General features: G+C 37.0%; 4 protein-coding genes and 1 long non-coding RNA gene across 9 annotated transcripts; 2 read left to right on the top strand and 3 right to left on the bottom strand.

Moving 5' to 3' along the window:
* Positions 1-36: 36 nt before the first annotated feature.
* On the bottom strand, positions 37-4,795 carry LOC105663819 (uncharacterized). Of its 3 annotated transcripts, none has more exons than XR_013041346.1 (5): positions 4,409-4,795; positions 4,028-4,234; positions 3,850-3,957; positions 3,187-3,765; positions 37-499 (listed from the first exon to the last, which is right to left on the bottom strand). It is a non-coding gene; the product is annotated as an uncharacterized LOC105663819 (long non-coding RNA). The 3 variants fall into 3 exon arrangements; XR_013041347.1 differs by having other exon boundaries at positions 4,034-4,234; XR_013041348.1 differs by lacking the exons at positions 3,187-3,765; positions 3,850-3,957.
* A 227-nt stretch (positions 4,796-5,022) lies between these two features.
* On the top strand, positions 5,023-6,976 carry LOC100881221 (NAD(P)H oxidoreductase RTN4IP1, mitochondrial). The gene is made up of 6 exons (XM_003707565.3): positions 5,023-5,553; positions 5,627-5,859; positions 5,957-6,157; positions 6,245-6,357; positions 6,428-6,695; positions 6,773-6,976. Exons 1-6 carry the CDS (start codon positions 5,304-5,306, stop codon positions 6,878-6,880), a joined length of 1,173 nt encoding a protein of 390 aa, XP_003707613.1. The 5' UTR covers positions 5,023-5,303; the 3' UTR covers positions 6,881-6,976.
* Positions 6,912-8,854, bottom strand: TrpRS-m (Tryptophanyl-tRNA synthetase, mitochondrial). Its single transcript, XM_003707503.3, has 6 exons — positions 8,544-8,854; positions 8,302-8,469; positions 7,911-8,173; positions 7,638-7,759; positions 7,289-7,559; positions 6,912-7,208 (listed from the first exon to the last, which is right to left on the bottom strand). The coding sequence occupies exons 1-6, from the start codon at positions 8,715-8,717 to the stop codon at positions 6,974-6,976; spliced, it is 1,233 nt and encodes a 410-aa protein (XP_003707551.3). The 5' UTR covers positions 8,718-8,854; the 3' UTR covers positions 6,912-6,973.
* A 154-nt stretch (positions 8,855-9,008) lies between these two features.
* On the top strand, positions 9,009-16,174 carry Ip6k (Inositol hexakisphosphate kinase). 3 transcript variants are annotated; one of them, XM_012295425.2, is made up of 11 exons: positions 9,009-9,111; positions 9,225-9,456; positions 9,961-10,087; positions 10,242-10,365; positions 10,529-10,608; positions 10,874-11,049; positions 11,190-11,395; positions 11,623-11,901; positions 13,832-14,095; positions 14,178-14,389; positions 14,459-16,174. In XM_012295425.2, exons 2-11 carry the CDS (start codon positions 9,331-9,333, stop codon positions 14,593-14,595), a joined length of 1,731 nt encoding a protein of 576 aa, XP_012150815.1. In that variant the 5' UTR covers positions 9,009-9,111; positions 9,225-9,330; the 3' UTR covers positions 14,596-16,174. The 3 variants fall into 3 exon arrangements, with proteins under 3 accessions (XP_012150815.1, XP_003707612.2, XP_076398021.1); XM_003707564.3 differs by having other exon boundaries at positions 9,060-9,456; positions 13,835-14,095; XM_076541906.1 differs by lacking the exons at positions 9,009-9,111; positions 9,225-9,456 and adding an exon at positions 9,741-9,869.
* Positions 16,131-18,014, bottom strand: LOC143266320 (uncharacterized; the record flags this gene model as incomplete). Its single annotated transcript, XM_076541852.1, has 2 exons — positions 16,131-17,890; positions 17,981-18,014. Coding segments are annotated over 2 exons (1,707 nt in total), but the record flags the coding sequence as incomplete, so codon positions are not given.
* Between the last annotated feature and the right edge of the window lie 5 nt (positions 18,015-18,019).

Raw genomic sequence — 18,019 nt, 5'->3', positions numbered from 1 at the left:
CTCCTCCTCCTCCTCCTCCTCCTCCTCCCCCTCCTCGTCCACTTCTTTCCCTCCTGCCACCCTTTTCTTTCTCCTCTTTAATTAAACACTTTCACCTTCCTTCCACCGATCAGCTTGTACGGCCAACTTTATATTTTATTTGTCGTCTCCAGCGTAATGGTCGCGTGTTTTTCTATTTCAGTTCCTTCCTCGATAGCTTGACTTTTCTCTCTGTTCTCGTCTTCTCTTAATTATCTCGACGTTCGGCAAAGTTCATCGAAGCATCCGGATGCCGTAAATTCGCTTTGATTGGCTCGTCTATCGACTTTTGGCACGGTTTCCTTCGACCACCGATCTAACCGGTGATCCCTCGAATGTCGCTTTCTCGTTCTATTCCGGGAAGCACCATGCAACAGGGATAATACCCCCGTGATATAAGAGAGGACGCGGAAGAAGGTATCTTTATTGTCACATCGTCGCAGCCGTTCGAAAGGTCATCAGCTTGTCCCTGACATGATCGCTGCAAATAAAACGATTATGCGTTATTAGTTTCTGTGTTTGCACGAGGAATACGTGATCGTTCGAAACCGAGAACGAATCGATCGCATTTATCGTCAATTACTCCGTTAAACGTGTCGAGAATTTTACTCTTTCCGTTTATCCTTTACGTTTCCGAGCTTTTCCCGTGACCGCGATCGAATACGATAGACGACTCACGCGTTACCGAGATCAATGAAACGGGACGGAATGGAACGAAGCTTCGCGTCGCGTTACGTTCAGTTGCGTTTAGTTGCATGTAGTTGCGTTCACTTGCGTTCACTCGCGTTCGGATGCGTTCCGTTCCGTTCCGTTCCGTGAATGTGTCACGGATAATAATAAGGGTGGCGTCGCCGCATCGGGGGTTAGTGAACCGATATACCAACTTTTCATCTATACCTACATACTTTCACGCACACAAACATTCCATACACTGAACAGTATGAACCAGTGATATTTAACGTCTTTTGTCTCAATTATTTCGGAACAACTATCGGTTTCTGACAAAACGCACAGCGTATCCATCGACGCTAACGCGATCAAAATTGACGAGAATGCCCGTAAATGTATAACGATAATGACAGCGATAAACATAATTAAAATGCAAACGACATTTCATCGAATAACGTTCTTAAGAATGCTGTTGCAACCGATTCGAACGGGTAACGGATCAAACTTTTAACGATATCCCATTAGATCGATCGCCTCGATCAAACATTCGAAATAAACATACGCGTTCGTGATAGTTCGATAAGTAGAAAGTTGAATGGAAAAAGCTTGCTAAACACTATATCGATTTTGAGCACGATACCGTTTCTTTTCGCCCGCGCCTAAACATTACCGGGGCTACAAAAGCCGGCCATTCAAACTCTATCGCGTTTTCGCGTTCCATCTTATTTCTCCATGCACATTTAGTCAAGATCAAAGAAGAAGAAACGTAACGAACCTCTTAAAAGTACGATCGGGAAAAAAAAGGTTCTACTTAAAAGAACTGCAGTATTTTTTTCAATCTCGCGATCAAAGATGATCGATAGATCGAAATCGCAGGATTCGCGTTACCGAGAAACTATAAGAGGACCGTCACCGCCTAATCCTAGTCGAATCCACCTGAGCCCGGTACCCGAATAAACACTGCGCCAACACTGGATGCACCACCCGCTAGTTATTCGTCGTTCGATGCTCGATGCTCGATCAACGCCCCTCGCTATCCAATCTTCGAACAGAAGAAATCCTAACGATACAGATTTCTCGCACCGTTGCACACTTTCTTCGGCTTTAACTCTTTCGTACGTTGCGTCTCTTCCGTTACTTTTCTTATCGTTATTCTACCCTGTCCCTTTTCACAATTTCTTCGATGCACCTTCCACGTTTTTCCCCTTTTAACCCTCTACTTGTCTCGCATCCAGCTCTTTTCCTCTCTCTCTCTCTCTCTCTCTCTCCCCGCCCTTTTCTCTCTCTCCCTCTCTCGCTCGCTCTCTCTCTCTCTCACCCACCCTCCATGTCACACCTAACCCACCTACACTTGTACATAACACATCTTTTCGTTCAGCCGTTTGTTCGTTTACGTTCACGCGTTTGCAAATTTCGATGACTTCATCGCGGCACAAGACTCACCGATGGCTATGTTTTCGCCACAATAAAGAATCTAATATTGCCCCGATAGGATTCAAGCGTCGAACGTTGTTATACGCTGTTGTATTTGGTTGAAATACGGCAGAAGAAGGTGGAAATAGAATGAAAAAGTAAGAAACGAGAGGTACAGAAAAGGAGTACGTCGAGTGGAGAAATAGAAAGGTAGGATAAGGAAGAAGAGGAGGTACGCGAGAAGGTAAAAGATGGAAAGATAAACGAGCGAATAGATAGAGAGGGAGGGAGAGAGAGAGAGAGAGAGAAAGAGAGAGAAATGGGGGGGGAGAGAGGGAGTGACGGGGTGAGTTAGGGACAGGATCAAAGAAGGGATGGGTTACCGTGGTCGTAGTAGAGGGGCGAGATCACGGTATCCACCCTTTTCGAAAGCAAGTAATTGGCGAACGATCGGTCGTCGAACGATACGAAAGACGATCTACCTAATGACGGGTCGTTCGATGATACGAAGCCACTCGACACTTCACCGACGGTATCCAAAATAAAAAATAAAACGATTACGAGCTGAAAATTCCCGGTATTTCGCGCAAAATCCTCGCGGACGACGTAGCCATGGATACTGCAGGATCGGGTAAAAGAGGCAACTGCCCCGTTACCCACCACCCCTTCTTCTACGAATGCGCGCCCCTCGACCGAAAATGTCAATATCCTCTCTTGCTGCGCCCGCGATGCGCTCCACGTTACTCTGAACAGCTCTGCATGCGTTTTCCATTCCCCTACCATCCGCCACCCTCGCTCGAACATCCCCTCCCTCCCGTTACTCCGTCTCTCGCGCAACGCCTTTATATTCCCCTCCATTCCTTTCCTAACCCTCGCCCACCCTCTCGTACTCTCTCGCTCCCTCTATCACACACCCACACACGCACGCACGCACATATCTACAAATATGCGTACGATCCTGTTTCGCTTCTCCTGTCGCTCCTCTTTCGTTCTTTTCGTTTCTTATACTTTTTCCTCGTCTTATATCCTTCCAAAATATCTATTCTTTACATTTTCCCTATTTTTATATTTTTTTCTATGGCTTACATGATTTTCTTTTTTCTTCCCCCGATCAAATTTTCTCGATATCGCGATCCACTTCGACTCGATTTGTCTGTTCGACTATTTAACTGGGTTGCCGCGCGAAAACAACTTCGTTCTATCAAAATGTACAATTTACACAAACGTTTTACTTCCACTTTACGATTTCGTTCACCTTTCAAATTCGAATCTCTTCTATCACTGCTCGTCTTTGTACTTCGCCGATTACACTCAGCCTCGACCGGTCGATCACGTTAAACTCACCGTGAAACGAATACAGGAGGGCGACCACTGTCACCGTCCTTATCGTCCTTGTCCTTGTCCTCGTCCTCGTCCTCGTCGTAGTCGTCGTCGTCACTGTCGCCGTCGTCGTCCTCGTCGTCGTCGTCGTCGTCGTCGTCGTCGTCGCCGTCGTCGTCGTCGTCGCTGTCGTAGTTGCCGTCGTGCTTCTATACCGAGGCGTAACCATAGTGATTACCGATCGATATCTGGCATGCGCATTCTTGCGCTAACTCGTACAAACTGAAAGAACCACCCCCGTCCTAGCTCTTTCTTTCTTTCGGTTTATCCTCTTTTACCTATCATCTGTAACAAACATTACGTACGAAAACTAGCTTTTCGATAATCCGTGCCATGCTAGATTCGCTATAACGATTGATAAAAACCTACTGCACGATTACCCCGACTTCAAGCAATCAATCATTACTCTTCTATTTTCTTTCTTTTCTATTTTCGTTCTTGCGCCTCCTCGATTTCTATCTTTTTACGCTGCAACAACTGCAATTCGAATAAATTACATACTGTTATACTAGTTTTACGTATTATATCGAACATTCGTCAAATTTACTTTTACTTTATACGATCAATTATTATATCCGTAAACGTTTCTTGTGTCCATCTTCAACCGCAACGAATCAAATGTCTCCTATATGTAACAACGTTTTGTGTAAAACTTCCTTTTCTTCCTCTTCTTCTTCCTCTTCTTCTTCTTCTTCTCCTTCTTCCTCCTCTTCTTCTTCTTCTGCTTCTGTTTTTCTCCTTTTTATTCGCGTTCCTTAGAAAAAAAGAAAGAAACAGTAATCTTCCTCTGTATCAATGTTTTATTAAATTTTTACAAATCCAGTACATGATAAATCCTGGCCGATATGTATTGTTCAAATGTGCTCGTAATCAGCCGTTTCGCATCACGAATCAGAATTTAGAATTCGCGTCCAACTTTAAAACTTACGCACGCACGCGCATTCAATGTTCTCCATTTCCTGCTAACGATATTTTCCACAATTCGCGTTCAATATTTTGTTGAAATATTTGTTTGGTTAAAAGTACACGAGTCGGGAAAAGCGGTAGATATTTGTTTGTATTAATATAAACGTCTTAACCGCTTTAAGTTTCATGCTTTCAAGATCTATCTGTAAATACAGTTTTTGATCTACATCTTGTAACGGTTTTTTACTATAATCTTCAATTTTCGATTACGCCTACACATCTATGGAAACAATAATAAATTCCATTTTCCAGTTAAAATAAAGAAAACTACTGATATTCATTTTTATTGCATTCTTTGCAAGTATATATATATATGCGTAGTAATTAATTAGAAATACTTATCTTAAGTTCGTATTATCGTCCGATCACTATTTCGCTGATTTCCTGAAAAGTGTAACGTGTCAAGGATAATGTTTAAACATTATCTGACGTAAATACTTATGTACAATATACGATAGATGATGATTCGTATGCGGCGGTACTCTCTCTGAAGTTAGCCACCAAAGTTAGAGATTAAACAAAACGAACACGCTTCCTCCCTCGTATTTCTATATGCATAAAGATTCGTTACATACGTATCAGGTGTTTTGATACACTGCATGTAATAAAAATGTGTTTAGGTTCAGTTGTATTGTACATATTGGAATAAGTTGGTCGGAAAGAAACATTTGAAAGGAAATTAATAAATTTTATGGGTCTTTGTCTAAATACGAGTGTTCGATTCTAATGAAGTTGGTGTAAATGTAATTTTTCTATTTAATCAACAGATTAAATTGATCAATTTCAAACATTTCTGTCACATAACCTACATATTTTCTCATGCTGTTTTTCCATTTTGTGATTATAATCGGTTTAAAATGTTAAAAAGAATCGGATTTCATATAAAAGTAACGTACAACAACGCGCCGTTGCGTTTTATTAGCAATTTATCGATAAAACCTAAAGAAAATGTTGAAGATAAAATGCAAGCTTGGCAGATACATTCGTATGGTGGCTTGGAAGAATTAAAATTATCGCATGTTAGAATACCAATGATCGCTAAACCAACAGAGATTCTCGTTAAAGTCGAGGCATCTAGCATAAACCCAATAGACATCGCTATGACAAGTACACGATATCTTGTTTTTCCTCCTTAGTTTCGTCGATTTTTAAACATATTGTCCATTTGCCATCTTACTAGGAGGATACGGTGCAACAATTCTAAACTTTATGCGAAAAACAAGAAGTTTTACTGGTGCTCCCTACGATGAATTAGAACTTCCGTTAACTTTAGGCAGAGATTTTTGTGGTATAGTAGTCTCAAAAGGGCATGGTGTAGAGACCGAGCTAAAGTTAGGAGATCAAGTATGGGGTGTAGTACCTGTAGAACAGCAAGGTTGTCATGCTAATTATGTAGTTGTTGACAGTGATACGGTAAGTTTTCAATTATGTATATCTTCGAGCATGACACGATATAGATTTTACTAATTTAAATACTGAATGAGTTTCTACAAAATATTGTTACCCACAGGTTAGGCCATGTCCTAAAAATTTATCGTGCGTTGAAGCAGCCAGTATACCGTATGCCGGACTCACGGCATGGTCCGCATTATGGATTACTGGAGGACTATGTTCCAAAACTGTGTCAAGTAATAGCAGTGTATTAGTACTCGGTGGGTCAGGAGGAGTCGGAACTTTGGCGGTACAACTTTTGAAGGCTTGGAACATGCATGTACGGTTGTTTACAGAGCTCATAAAATTTGTGCAATAGTATTTTTCTAATACATTGATATAACATTAGCGATAACTGATTTATTAGGTTGTTACTACTTGTAGCAGCGACGCTGTAAATTTGCTACAAAAATTGGGTGCAGATGTTGTAATAGATTACAAATTAGAGGATGCTGATTCCAGAATAATTACAGAGGGACCGTATGTAATGTAATCGTTAATATATCTGCGACGTAATATAATGTAAATTTACACGTAATTTCAACTCCAGGTACTACCTAATTTTAGATTGTGCTAATCTGGGACCAAATCATGTGCGATTTAAACGTTATCCACATTCCACGTATATTACTTTAAACTCGCCGTTATTAAAAAACATTGATCAGCGTGGATTAATAGTTGGAACGATGAAAAATATTGGAGAATTAGTGAAATATAATATTCCAATAATTGAAAATAAAGGTACCGTGAAATGGGGATTTTTTATGCCTTCGGCAACAGGACTTAAAGTGCTTGAAGAATTTGTTAAAAATGGAAAGGTATGAATAATTATATGTTACTTTAGCTTGATTCGTTAATCTTGTAACGTGCAGCTAATAAGACTCTTTTTATTTAGATAATACCCGTCGTCAAAAAAGTATATCGATTTCACGAGTTACCGTTGGCCTACGAAAGAGTAGCTCGTGGCCACTTGAGAGGTAAATTGGTCGTCGATATGAGGTAGTGTTTTTAACAAGAATTACTAAATTAACATGTAACATGTTACAAATTAATTTAATTATTCGATCAAGTGGCAATAAACATGATGCGCGAAACATTATATTTTATGTATTACGTTCTTCATGTATTCCTCTTTCACAGATAAATCATTATTTTCAAAGCCCACGTATTTTTGAACTTGACTCCAACATTCATTAGCAATTTCCGTCGCTTTATCTGTACCATTCCTTAAAATTTCATCTAAATATGACTGCTCTTTTATCAACCTCGAAAATTCTTCACGAATGGGAGTTAATTCTTGTATGAGTAAATCAGCTAACATTAATTTGTACCTGAATTACATGAAACAAATTTCGTACATAAGTCTGTTTATTGACGAGAAGATACAGGATCAAATGTATATCCCACATACTTGCCAGTATCTAATCCTTGTGCTTCCAAACACACTTGGGCCGGTGTTTTTCTCGTAAGCATCGAATGAATGATGACCAAGTTTGAGACACCTGGTCGTTTCTCAGGTTCGTAAGTTACTTCCGACGTACAATCTGTTACTGCTTTTTTAACTTTCTCTAGTAGGATATCAGGCTCGTCTAATATATCGATTTTACTCTTCTGATTCTTATCTGATTTTGACATCTTTTTCAAAGGATCTCTTAGAGACTTAATACGTTGACTTGCATTCTCTGCAGAAATAATGGTTTGCATACATTCTAAGTTCATTGTATTTAGGATTTAATGTGATTTAACCATTACCAATTTACCATTAACCAAAGAATGTGGGATAGGAAAAGTATCACCATATTTTTTGTTAAATATAGCAGCTAAATCTTGTGCCAATTGAATATGTTGAACTTGATCTTGCCCAACTGGAACATGAGTTGCCCTGTAATTTATGTATGTAATACTTATATAAGTAGGTTTATATTTTAAATATTTTTTTTAATAAATACCTGGTTATCTATACATAGATTTATATGTAGATTATCTAAAGTAATAATAAGCAGACTGTATCGATATTGTAGATAAAAACCTACCTATACAGTAATATATCTGCTGCTTGTAGAACAGGATAAATGTATAAACCTAATGGAACATTTTTTAGTGTTTCACTTTTTTCTTTAAATTGAGGTAAATGCGCTAATCTTGCTAAAGTTGTTATACATCCTAAAACCCAGCATAACTGAGTGTGCATAGCTACAGTAGATTGTTGAAATAATATACTCTTTTCTGGGTTTATACCACATGCCAATAATGTTGCGCACATTGTCAACACATTGTCATATAATCTTTTAGGATCCTAAAGTATTTGTTATTAAAAAAATTCTATTAACGTGTTTAATTCAGAATCAGGCACTTTCAAAACATACTCTACATAAAATTTATGAAGTAAAATGTTTAACATTATATATTTTACGACTATCTTACATGGTCTAAAGTAATAGAATGTAGATCCGCGATGCTCCAGAGAACATCTTCTCCATTATTTTGAAGCTCTACCCATTTCTGTATAGCACCAAAATAATTACCCAAATGTACGTTGCCACTTGGTTGTATTGCCGAAAATATTCTCCTTGGATAATTAATTTTGGAGCCCTACAATATATTTTGTTCCTTGATTTATTTAAAACCTTTTGCACGCAGTTTGAGAAAATACAATGACCGTTAACCTTTCGATTATATTCTCTGATATGCACATGATTAAAGCTTGTATTTTTAAATTTATTAATATTTTTCAATTTAGTAAACATTTTTGACAAACAATAATATCCTTCATGCTCATAAAGAAATCCAATTCTGTTGCACGTTACATTCGTATCAATGTACTGCATTCGTTCTACCATGAATTAAACTTTTTAGATGATGAAGTTTGTCTTTCGCATGCCATATTACACACACACACACACAACACACACACACTTGTATATGCAAAGAGAGAGAGAGAGAGAATTTATTTCGTAGAAAAAAAATAAATATGTTGTTTTTTATCGATAATATATATACACATTATAATAAATATGTAAGTAAGTAATTAATTTTCTTTGATCGTTTTACGTGACAAACTGTTAGAGATGGCGTTTCACATTTTCATTTCATGTCGAAAAAGAAGGTACAACTTGCATCTCTCTGTGTCTCTGAGCCTGCGCTAATCATAGCATAGCACAGCTGATCCCGTAATGTCACATGCTGTAACGCGCTATACATTGCTAACTATGAAATAGTAACTGTGAGAGAACGGTATAAACACTTTAGAGCCTAACTTACACGCACTCGTAGAAATTCAAGCGTTTCTGATACGTGGTGAAGTATTTAAGAAAAAATGTACCAATAAAATTGTTCGTTGATGTTAGATGGGTGCGAAATATCGAGAGGATATCGACAAACGCAGAAGTATAAATCGTATGAACAATATCCGTTGGTTTGTGAGTCCTAATTGTTGAACTATAGTCAGCGGTTATGGTATATTTATCGGGTGTCTGGGGTATGGGAGAGACTAAATCGGAGTGCCACAGTACAAATAGTTCTTCCTCCTTTCTGCAGGAAAATGACGAAGAAGTTGCGTTGTTACCACTTAAAAATCAGGTGAGATGATACTTTAATATGCGTGTACGTCATCATTTCAACGAAATACCATTTCAAAATATTATTATTTGTTTTACCATTTTGTTTTTTAACTTTACAACCGTTAAAGCGTAACGCTTATTTTCGTTTTCGACATTAAAAATTATCGCTATTTAATACGTAGTGCGTCAATATATTTTATTATAAAGTAACAACTATTATTTTTGTTAGAAAGAACAATCGATTCATGTTATTTTCGTGTTTTTTTTATGGGTTCGTTTGAAAGTAGAAAGTTCATTTACAAATCAGATAAATAAATATAAAATAAACAGAAGAGAAAACAATAGATTAGGGATATTGTATTGGTCGCGTTATACCGAATGTGGTTATTTCAATTCTCTATAAATAAGAAATTCAAGAAGGATCTGATATTGGTAAAAATATTAAAATAGCAAATAGTCAAACAAAAGAATATATTGATTATACATTGGAACTTTAACACGATGCAAACTATATTTTTCTTAGGTTGGCGGACATACAAGATTACTTCTACTCAATCAAAATACTATTTGCAAACCATTAAACTGCAGGGAACTCGATTTTTATCAAAACATTCCACAAGATATACAGATCTTTGTTCCAAAATTTAAAGGTAAGGCATCTGATATAGTTGAAAAAAATGTATGTTCAAAATATGTGTATACAGCCATTAATAAATAGTAAATTAACATTGTAGTAAATTTGGTAAAATAAGAGCATTATTTTTATTAAAAAAAAAAAAAATGCTTTTTTTTTTACTTGCTTAGGAGTTCTTCAAGCTTCCAATAGCGGCGAGATAACATTGGATAAACGGTACAGTCCTAGCTTCCGAGAACAAGATAATAGACAAGGACACGGTTCAACAAAAAGGAAACGAGATGATGTGCTAAGGTAAATCTCCTTAATTATAACATGACAAGTTTCTAATGAAAAATTTTATGTTCATATATATATGTTACCATAATCTTTGCGATATCGGTGAAACAAATAGTTACTGTACATTGTAGATGTTTTTGTAGATACCAAAATTAACTATTATAATCATTGTGCATAGGATGAAAATTCATCGCGATAACACTTTAACGGGAATATTAAAACCAGGAGTGCATTTGGACAATGCATCGAACAGACAGTGTACGTATAAAGTTATATTTGGAAAGAATATATGTATTGCAACGATATAAAATAGAAATAATTCATAAATTCAGTAAACATATTTGGATAGATTTAATTGTATTTTATCACTTTTATGCATTTCCTTTGTCATAATTTGCTTTGGAACGAAATATGTTAGAGAAAAATTTCAACGAATATTGAACATTTTTACCGAAACAATGTAACAGCGAACATATTTTACATAATCTCGTATACAAAACGTGTTACTTGTTCGTTAAAATAGATTTCCTTCTGCTGGAAAATATAACGTCCCAATATACTCACCCGTGTATATTGGATTTAAAAATGGGAACCAGACAACACGGTGACGATGCGTCAGCCGAAAAACGTAATAAACAAATTGCAAAGTGTGCTGCCAGTACATCAGCTTCTTTGGGTGTTAGACTATGCGGAATGCAGGTTCGTCGTCAAATCGAAATATTTAATAAAAGATTTTTCTCGTTTTCGGTTCAATTAAAAGAATAATTGCGTAGCAACAATTGCGATATTAAACATAAGATAGTTTTTGTCAGAGGATCTAGATAAAGAATATTTTATAGGTGTACCAAGCAGATACCAATCATTACGTGAAAAAAGACAAGTATTGGGGCAGAGAATTGAACGAAGAAGGCTTCAAAGCAGCGTTGTATCGCTTTTTTCATAACGGTTTTTGCTTACGAACAATGGTTATCGAAAAAGTGGTGTCTCGGTTAGAACAATTACGACATGCCATCGAAAGGCAAAGTAGCTATCGATTTTATTCGTGGTAAGTACGTCGTCAAGTAGAATGATTATTGGAGTATCTTCATCTTCGTGTTTCTTACTAACACGTGAAAATATGTATGTATGCGTGTATGCACGCGCACGTGCGTGCGAGCGTGCGTGCGTGAGTGAATGCGTTCGTACAGGTGTCTTAAAGGCAATCTGTGGTATAACCGAAGGTAAGAATGTCATGATCGGAATGTTATTAATTGATCGAAACACATATTCCAGTTCGTTATTAGTTGTTTACGAGGGTTGTCAAACGGACGATTTGTCGGGACTCGGCCGGTCTTCGTCTACGTTACGAATGGAAGAAGAATCGAGCGATTCTAGTTTCATCGACGACTGTCCACATAGTTCGGAAGCGTGTTACGACGGCGATACAAGTAATAGTTCTACAGACTGTAATCTTTCGATTCAAGAAGAAATCGGCCGAACGACTTTACACAGGGAATTTGACGAAACAACATCTAGAGAGGCGAAAAATATAACGAATTTTTATCCCACAAGGTTCGTGATCAATTATTTTTGTTCGATTATTAGCAGGTAACAAACGTTAGTTAACATTTTCGGAAGGGAAAAATTGGTCGTTCCGTTTCGACCGATCGGATCCTTGAAATTTAACAAAATTTCGTATTTTAACGAGATCGTTAGAGTGACGTTGATAAATGAACGTACGTCGTACGATCGATTCGGCATGGAACGACCGAAAAGTTAATAGGTTCGTAACGTTGCGATCATTTATCGAAGTTAAATGGCTTTTTTATTCGTTTGTCTGTTCCGGTATTTGTCTCTATAAACAATTTATTCTTTTATCAATTGACATCGAGACGACCTGTCGCAACGCTACGAATTTAACGAATAATTTTCATTTCATTTCGGATATTCTGTTAATTCTACCTATGAAAATTATATAACATTATAATATATGTAGATACTGATAACTATAAATAATTTGAATCCATATATAAAGTTAACCCTCTAAAAGTTTTATTAGTAAAAAAGAGCTGATAATGTAAGTTATCTGATGAAGTATGTATATACGTTTACTGGTTTACTCGTCGATGAATCACGTTATCGACATGAATGAAGTAAATGAAAAAAGCGAACTGGTATAATATTATACTTACGTAGGTAACATACTCCATCAGACAATTGGAGGGTTATTTGTTGCAATGATTCCTATACATTTCTAGCTTACATCGATCATGCTTTTCGTTAAAAATCGGTTCAGAGGAAATATCGCATCTTCGGTATCGCGTTCATTCATAATCGAATGGAATAGTTGATAGATAAGGACGCATATGTACGCGTTGCATAAATACAACGATCGTGATCGATCGATCGAAAGTGCGATATTTTCTAAATTTAAGCATGTATATTTCTGTGTACCGTCAATTTTTAGAAAACTGCTCTTTATTACGGCCGAACTATAATAAAGCGCGGCAATACCAGTCCCTAATCGAGCCCGATCAGTTTCTTCTTACTAGGGGAGGATCAGAGCTGAAAGTGGTGGATTTCAAAATCCTTTCGTAGGTATATCGTTGCTCATGCGTACAGTACAGCTCTACGAACGTTGCTAGGTGCGAATTTATACATATATCGATGCATTAAAGCGAAAAGAAAATCGAACGAAGAACGTAAATTAAAAAGGGTCATTTATCTTATTTCATGCATACACGTATCGTAGTTACATTTATGCACGAAGCATACGGGTATACGTGTGCGTATGCGAGTGTCAAGTATTTGTATATATCTGATATATAATCTTATACTTATATATCTGGTTTCTTACGAAGAGAACACGCGTATGCGCGCACGAACGCTTCGTACGCCTAGTTTTTCTATTTAAATCGGTTGAAATTCGGTGTTTGCAATCGGGACAAAGTATACAAGAGGTTCGGTAAACGGTGAATTTCCCAGATCCTCGAGAGCCTTCGGAGTTTACATTTTCTTCTAACAATCTAGCATCTAGACTATAGCGAGGGAATCGCGTCACTGTAAGAAAAGTCACCGTTTACTCGGCATCCTGTATACGTGATTCGCAGAATGACGCGACGAACAGTTTTCAAACGTTACTCGAACGAACGATAAATAAACGAAACGGTCGTAGATCGCATCGCACGATATCTAGTGACTGGGGGTGCGTAAAAACTTTACTACGTTTTATCGCGAAATAAAAGTTCTCGAATACGATTTGAACTTGTATGGTAAACCTCCTTTGATTTCGGTTCGTTGAGCTCGCGGACTAAGAAACAAGTAATAGAATTTTCATAACGTGAAATTTTTGCGTGCCCCGCAAATTATACGTAGTATCTGATTCATTTGGAAAAAGCAAATTAATTAAACGACGTTGATAACAACGATAATACCGATAACAAGAACAAGAAGAAGAACAGCAGCAATAATAATAATGAATTCGTAATAATCGTTATCTCAGCAGCGAGGAGACCGTTTTCGTCGAATCTACGAACAGCTTGATCGACAAAATGCTCCGAACTCCCAGATACGAACAGTGGATGCTTTACGGTACTGCCAATGAGGAGTTTTGTTTCGGACAGAGTTCGGCTAGTGTGGAAGATGTCGGCTCCGACACGGATGTTGTATCGGATTGTGGGCCTAAACGGCAAAGGCACGAACATCGGTTGTTTCGTCTTTACGACAAAAAACAGGAAGAAATCGAATATGCCAGTGTGTCGAACAGGTAGAACGGAATTTAATAGCGGTAAAATTGTTATCCGAAGAAAAAAAATACTACAGGTTCTTTCGTTCTTTTTTGCTTCCAGGTATACGTCCTACCCTTGTCGGACGAAGACGAAAGAAAAACCGCAAGAAGCTCGTGTCGATGTCAGAATGATCGATTTTGCGCATACGACGTTTATTCGTGGTTCAAACGTGGCTTGTAACTCGAGTTCCATGGTCCACCAAGGGCCAGATTGTGGTTTCTTAACCGGTCTCGACAGCTTAAGGCGCCTTCTCCTCGAAATTTTAACCGAAGGTTGACAAGTCTCTTCCTCTTTTTTTTTTTCTTTTCAACTCGAATGTATTTATTATGTCGTATATACAGGGAAACACAGGTGGACCGATAACGGTGAAATGTTTCGCGGGTATCGCACAAACGGACACATGGCTGACGAATCTCGCGTTCGTATCGAAGACACTGGCGACCAAGTTTTCAGTACGAAACGTGGTTGGTTTCCGTGAGACCGATCTGTACATACGTGTTTCAAACGTTCCATCTGTGCGTGTCGTGAACATTCGTGAAATACGCAGCTCGAGTGTCGCGTGAGCACAGTTTCGCTAAAAGTCTGCGAATCGGCTATAATTGATATTGTATTATGTACACGCGCACACGCGTACGCCCGTGTACCACTTAAGGTGTTCCACTTAATTCGAACATTTCAAATATTTCCGCAGTTGTTGATACTCCGAAATGCTCGAGAGAAAAATCGCGCTGTACGATAAGGGAAAAACGCGTTGATAGGCGAATTATTTTCAAGAATTTCTCAATTGCCGATTCTGCGTCCTTTAATATGACGAATCATTAACAATTACAAAGATATTTGTTAACGAGTCCTAATCTTTCTGTGAATGCGTCATGTATGTGTATATGCATGTGCGTGTGTGTGTGTGTTACGCGTATGAATATGAACGTATGTATGTATGTATGTATGTATATATATATACGTGCACTGTGATACGTATTTCTGCGTGAATCCTGTTACGGGAGTATTGTATTATACAGAGACAATTCGTTGACTAGTGACCACTTCGATAAATGCCGAAAATGTCTGAATCGCGCCTCTCGCGCGGTTGTGCTAAAGAAAACTGGACTCTACAGTTATATGTACGTAATAATCGATCAGATTCTGCATTTCTTCCGCTAGCCAACGAGTTATATTTGCATAGTACATAATTAACGATTGCAAACAAGCTGCAGAACCAACGGTTCTTTTTAAACGAACGTCCGCGATTTATCGTTTCTAGCGTCACGATAGCTAATACGAAGAATCATAAATTGCAAATTGAAAGAGATGATTTTACGAAAGAGAGGAGAAATGAAAAGAAAATTTCATTACAAAACCGTTTTAGCGTGAAGAACGAAATATTCCGTTATGAATCTTTCTCTTACTTCTTCGTCGACTTACTACAACGAAAATAGCGTTTTCATTTTTGACCATTGACCAATAATTCGCGTTGCCGTAGACATTATCGCGTGTATTTATTTGTATTATTAACAAAGTGGAACTATTTAACGCCGTGTTTAACGCTAAACAATATTGTTATGAAACGTTCAATTGTCGACATTTGCCGTATATTACGAATGGAAAACTATGAAATGCGATGCGACTGTAAAAAATAGAAATAAAAGTAAAATATACTTAAAATTAAGAGAAAATCTGAATTTCTTGATCGGAAATACGATGCGAATGTATTCGGAATTTTATACAATACGTGTATAAACAAAGAAAACGTCGTGGCTGAAAAATGTCTAAAACGAAACAATTATGCTCTTTTATTTAATGTAAAAATATATTCATAATTAATGATAACTATTCGATTGATGATAGTTGTTGCATAAAAAAATAACGATATATACGTAATATACAACGTTATGGTATACATAAACATCTGTTAGTAAAGTCAATTATCTACTTTAAGTGTGTATAATTTACAAATACAGTGGAAAGGAACTGCGATGAAAAATAAAAAAGAAAAAGGAAAAACAATATTACAACTAATAGTTAATTAATATTTATAAAATTAAATTTTCGCAGACATATTATACATCTTATTCATTTATTCCTAATCAGGTCTCCTGAATCTTAAATATTGTAATCTTCATCGGTATCCATAGATTTTAAGTCCCTTTGCTTTAACTTTGCATACTCTCCTCTTACAAGAATATTCGAATCTATTGAAACTGTATTTGCAAATTCTTGTTCTGACAAGTACACGTTGGTTTTAATCAACGATGCATCGACTACATCCTTTTTAATCGGCGTTTCGTTTAATTTTTCTTTCGATTCACTCGTTAAGTTTTCATTCGTATGATCGTTTCTTTTCGAACACTTTTCCCGATCATCATCTTTGACAGAGAAATTCTTCGTCGAACCGTCATTGTTAATATTTGATATATCACTTATAACTTTGGTATTAGTTCCATTAATCGTATCGGTTTCTCGTTTCTCGCGTTCATGATTCTCCAATATGTCTCTGTGAATTATCTGGACGTTTTCCTTCGATTTATTTACCGATAAAACAAACGCACTATCGATATTCGACTGATTTCGCATTTGCAATGCAATAGGCAACGAATATTCGTATTGCGTGTCTTGATTCTCAGTCTTCCAATTTGTTTTATCCTGCGAATTCGGAGCCATATTCTGTGATATTCCTTTGATTCTGTCCGCAGCTTTATCATTTTCTTTATTATTATTTAATTCGTTAGGAGAAACGGACTTTTGTGACATCCGTTTTGTCAAAGCATTCAAAATAGGTCCCTGCGGTAATTCGTTTGAATTACTTACTCCCACCCTTAATTCTTTCGTTTTCTTCTCATCGTTTATGTCGTTATTGATTCTTTTATTATTTATGTCTTTGGTAAGGACAGAACTTTCGTTTAAGATCAGTGAAATGCTTTGTTTCTTACTTATATTTTTAGCTTTTGCAGGAACGCGTAATTCATCCTTACTTTCGGAAATTTTACTTTCAAAATTTTCATTATACGCGTCTTTAAACTGTTCGTTTAATTTTACCCCCTGAAATTCTGCCTGAGAAATTCTACCGGAGTTGATTTCCTTATTTCTGTTTAAAGATTGTCTTTCGTTATTACTACTTAAGCCCGTAAAATTCCTTTTTATGTGCGAAACCGGCTTTCGGACATTGGAAATTTTCAATTTCTCCTCATTTTCCTTTGGCTCTTCTGCTGTATCTTTCAGTATTTTTTGCTTTTGTCTTTCAATTTCTTGTTTCTGTTCTTTTAAATCCTTTAATATTTCCTTTTGTTCTTGTATCATTTGCAATTGTTCTTGCTTGTGTTTTTCCAAAGTTTTTCTCAGTTTTTCGTGTCTCTCGGCAGCCATTATGTTAGCAGCTTCTGCGTCCGCAGCTAACTCTGATTCTTCTTTTTTAATTGCATCAGAATTGATAAGATTATCATTTTTTTGAATATCTATAAAATGTTCTTTCATTTCCGTATTTCTTTCTTCTGTGTTTGGAATGATAGATTCTGCCGTGGATGCGATATCATTTTTCATTAACATCCCCGATTTCTTCTGAAAACTTTCATCCAACGTTTTTATCTCTTCTACGATGTTCTTAATCATTGGAGCAAAAGTGATTACTAAATTTCCAACAGATTTTTCTGTTTCTACTGCTGTCTTTTCCGTCACAATTATACGCTCAACTGGAATCGGTGGTTCTTGTCGTATATCGTTTGCCTTTAGCTGCAATGATTTGTCAATAATATCCAAATCCGATAAGTGATCTGCTTTCTCTGGAAATTATCAATTATTTAATATTATTATTGCTATCGTTATCTCGTTACCGTTATGTTAGCTTAGGTTTAAACAAAAATATTTCATACCTTTTATCATATTTGGAAGAAGTTCAGGATTATTAGGTA

Source organism: Megachile rotundata, unplaced genomic scaffold, assembly GCF_050947335.1.
Source record: "Megachile rotundata isolate GNS110a unplaced genomic scaffold, iyMegRotu1 scaffold0229, whole genome shotgun sequence".
NCBI classification, from domain to species: domain Eukaryota; kingdom Metazoa; phylum Arthropoda; class Insecta; order Hymenoptera; family Megachilidae; genus Megachile; species Megachile rotundata.
The sequence above is the reverse complement of the archived record's forward strand: the minus strand, read 5'-3'. Positions and strand labels throughout refer to the sequence as shown.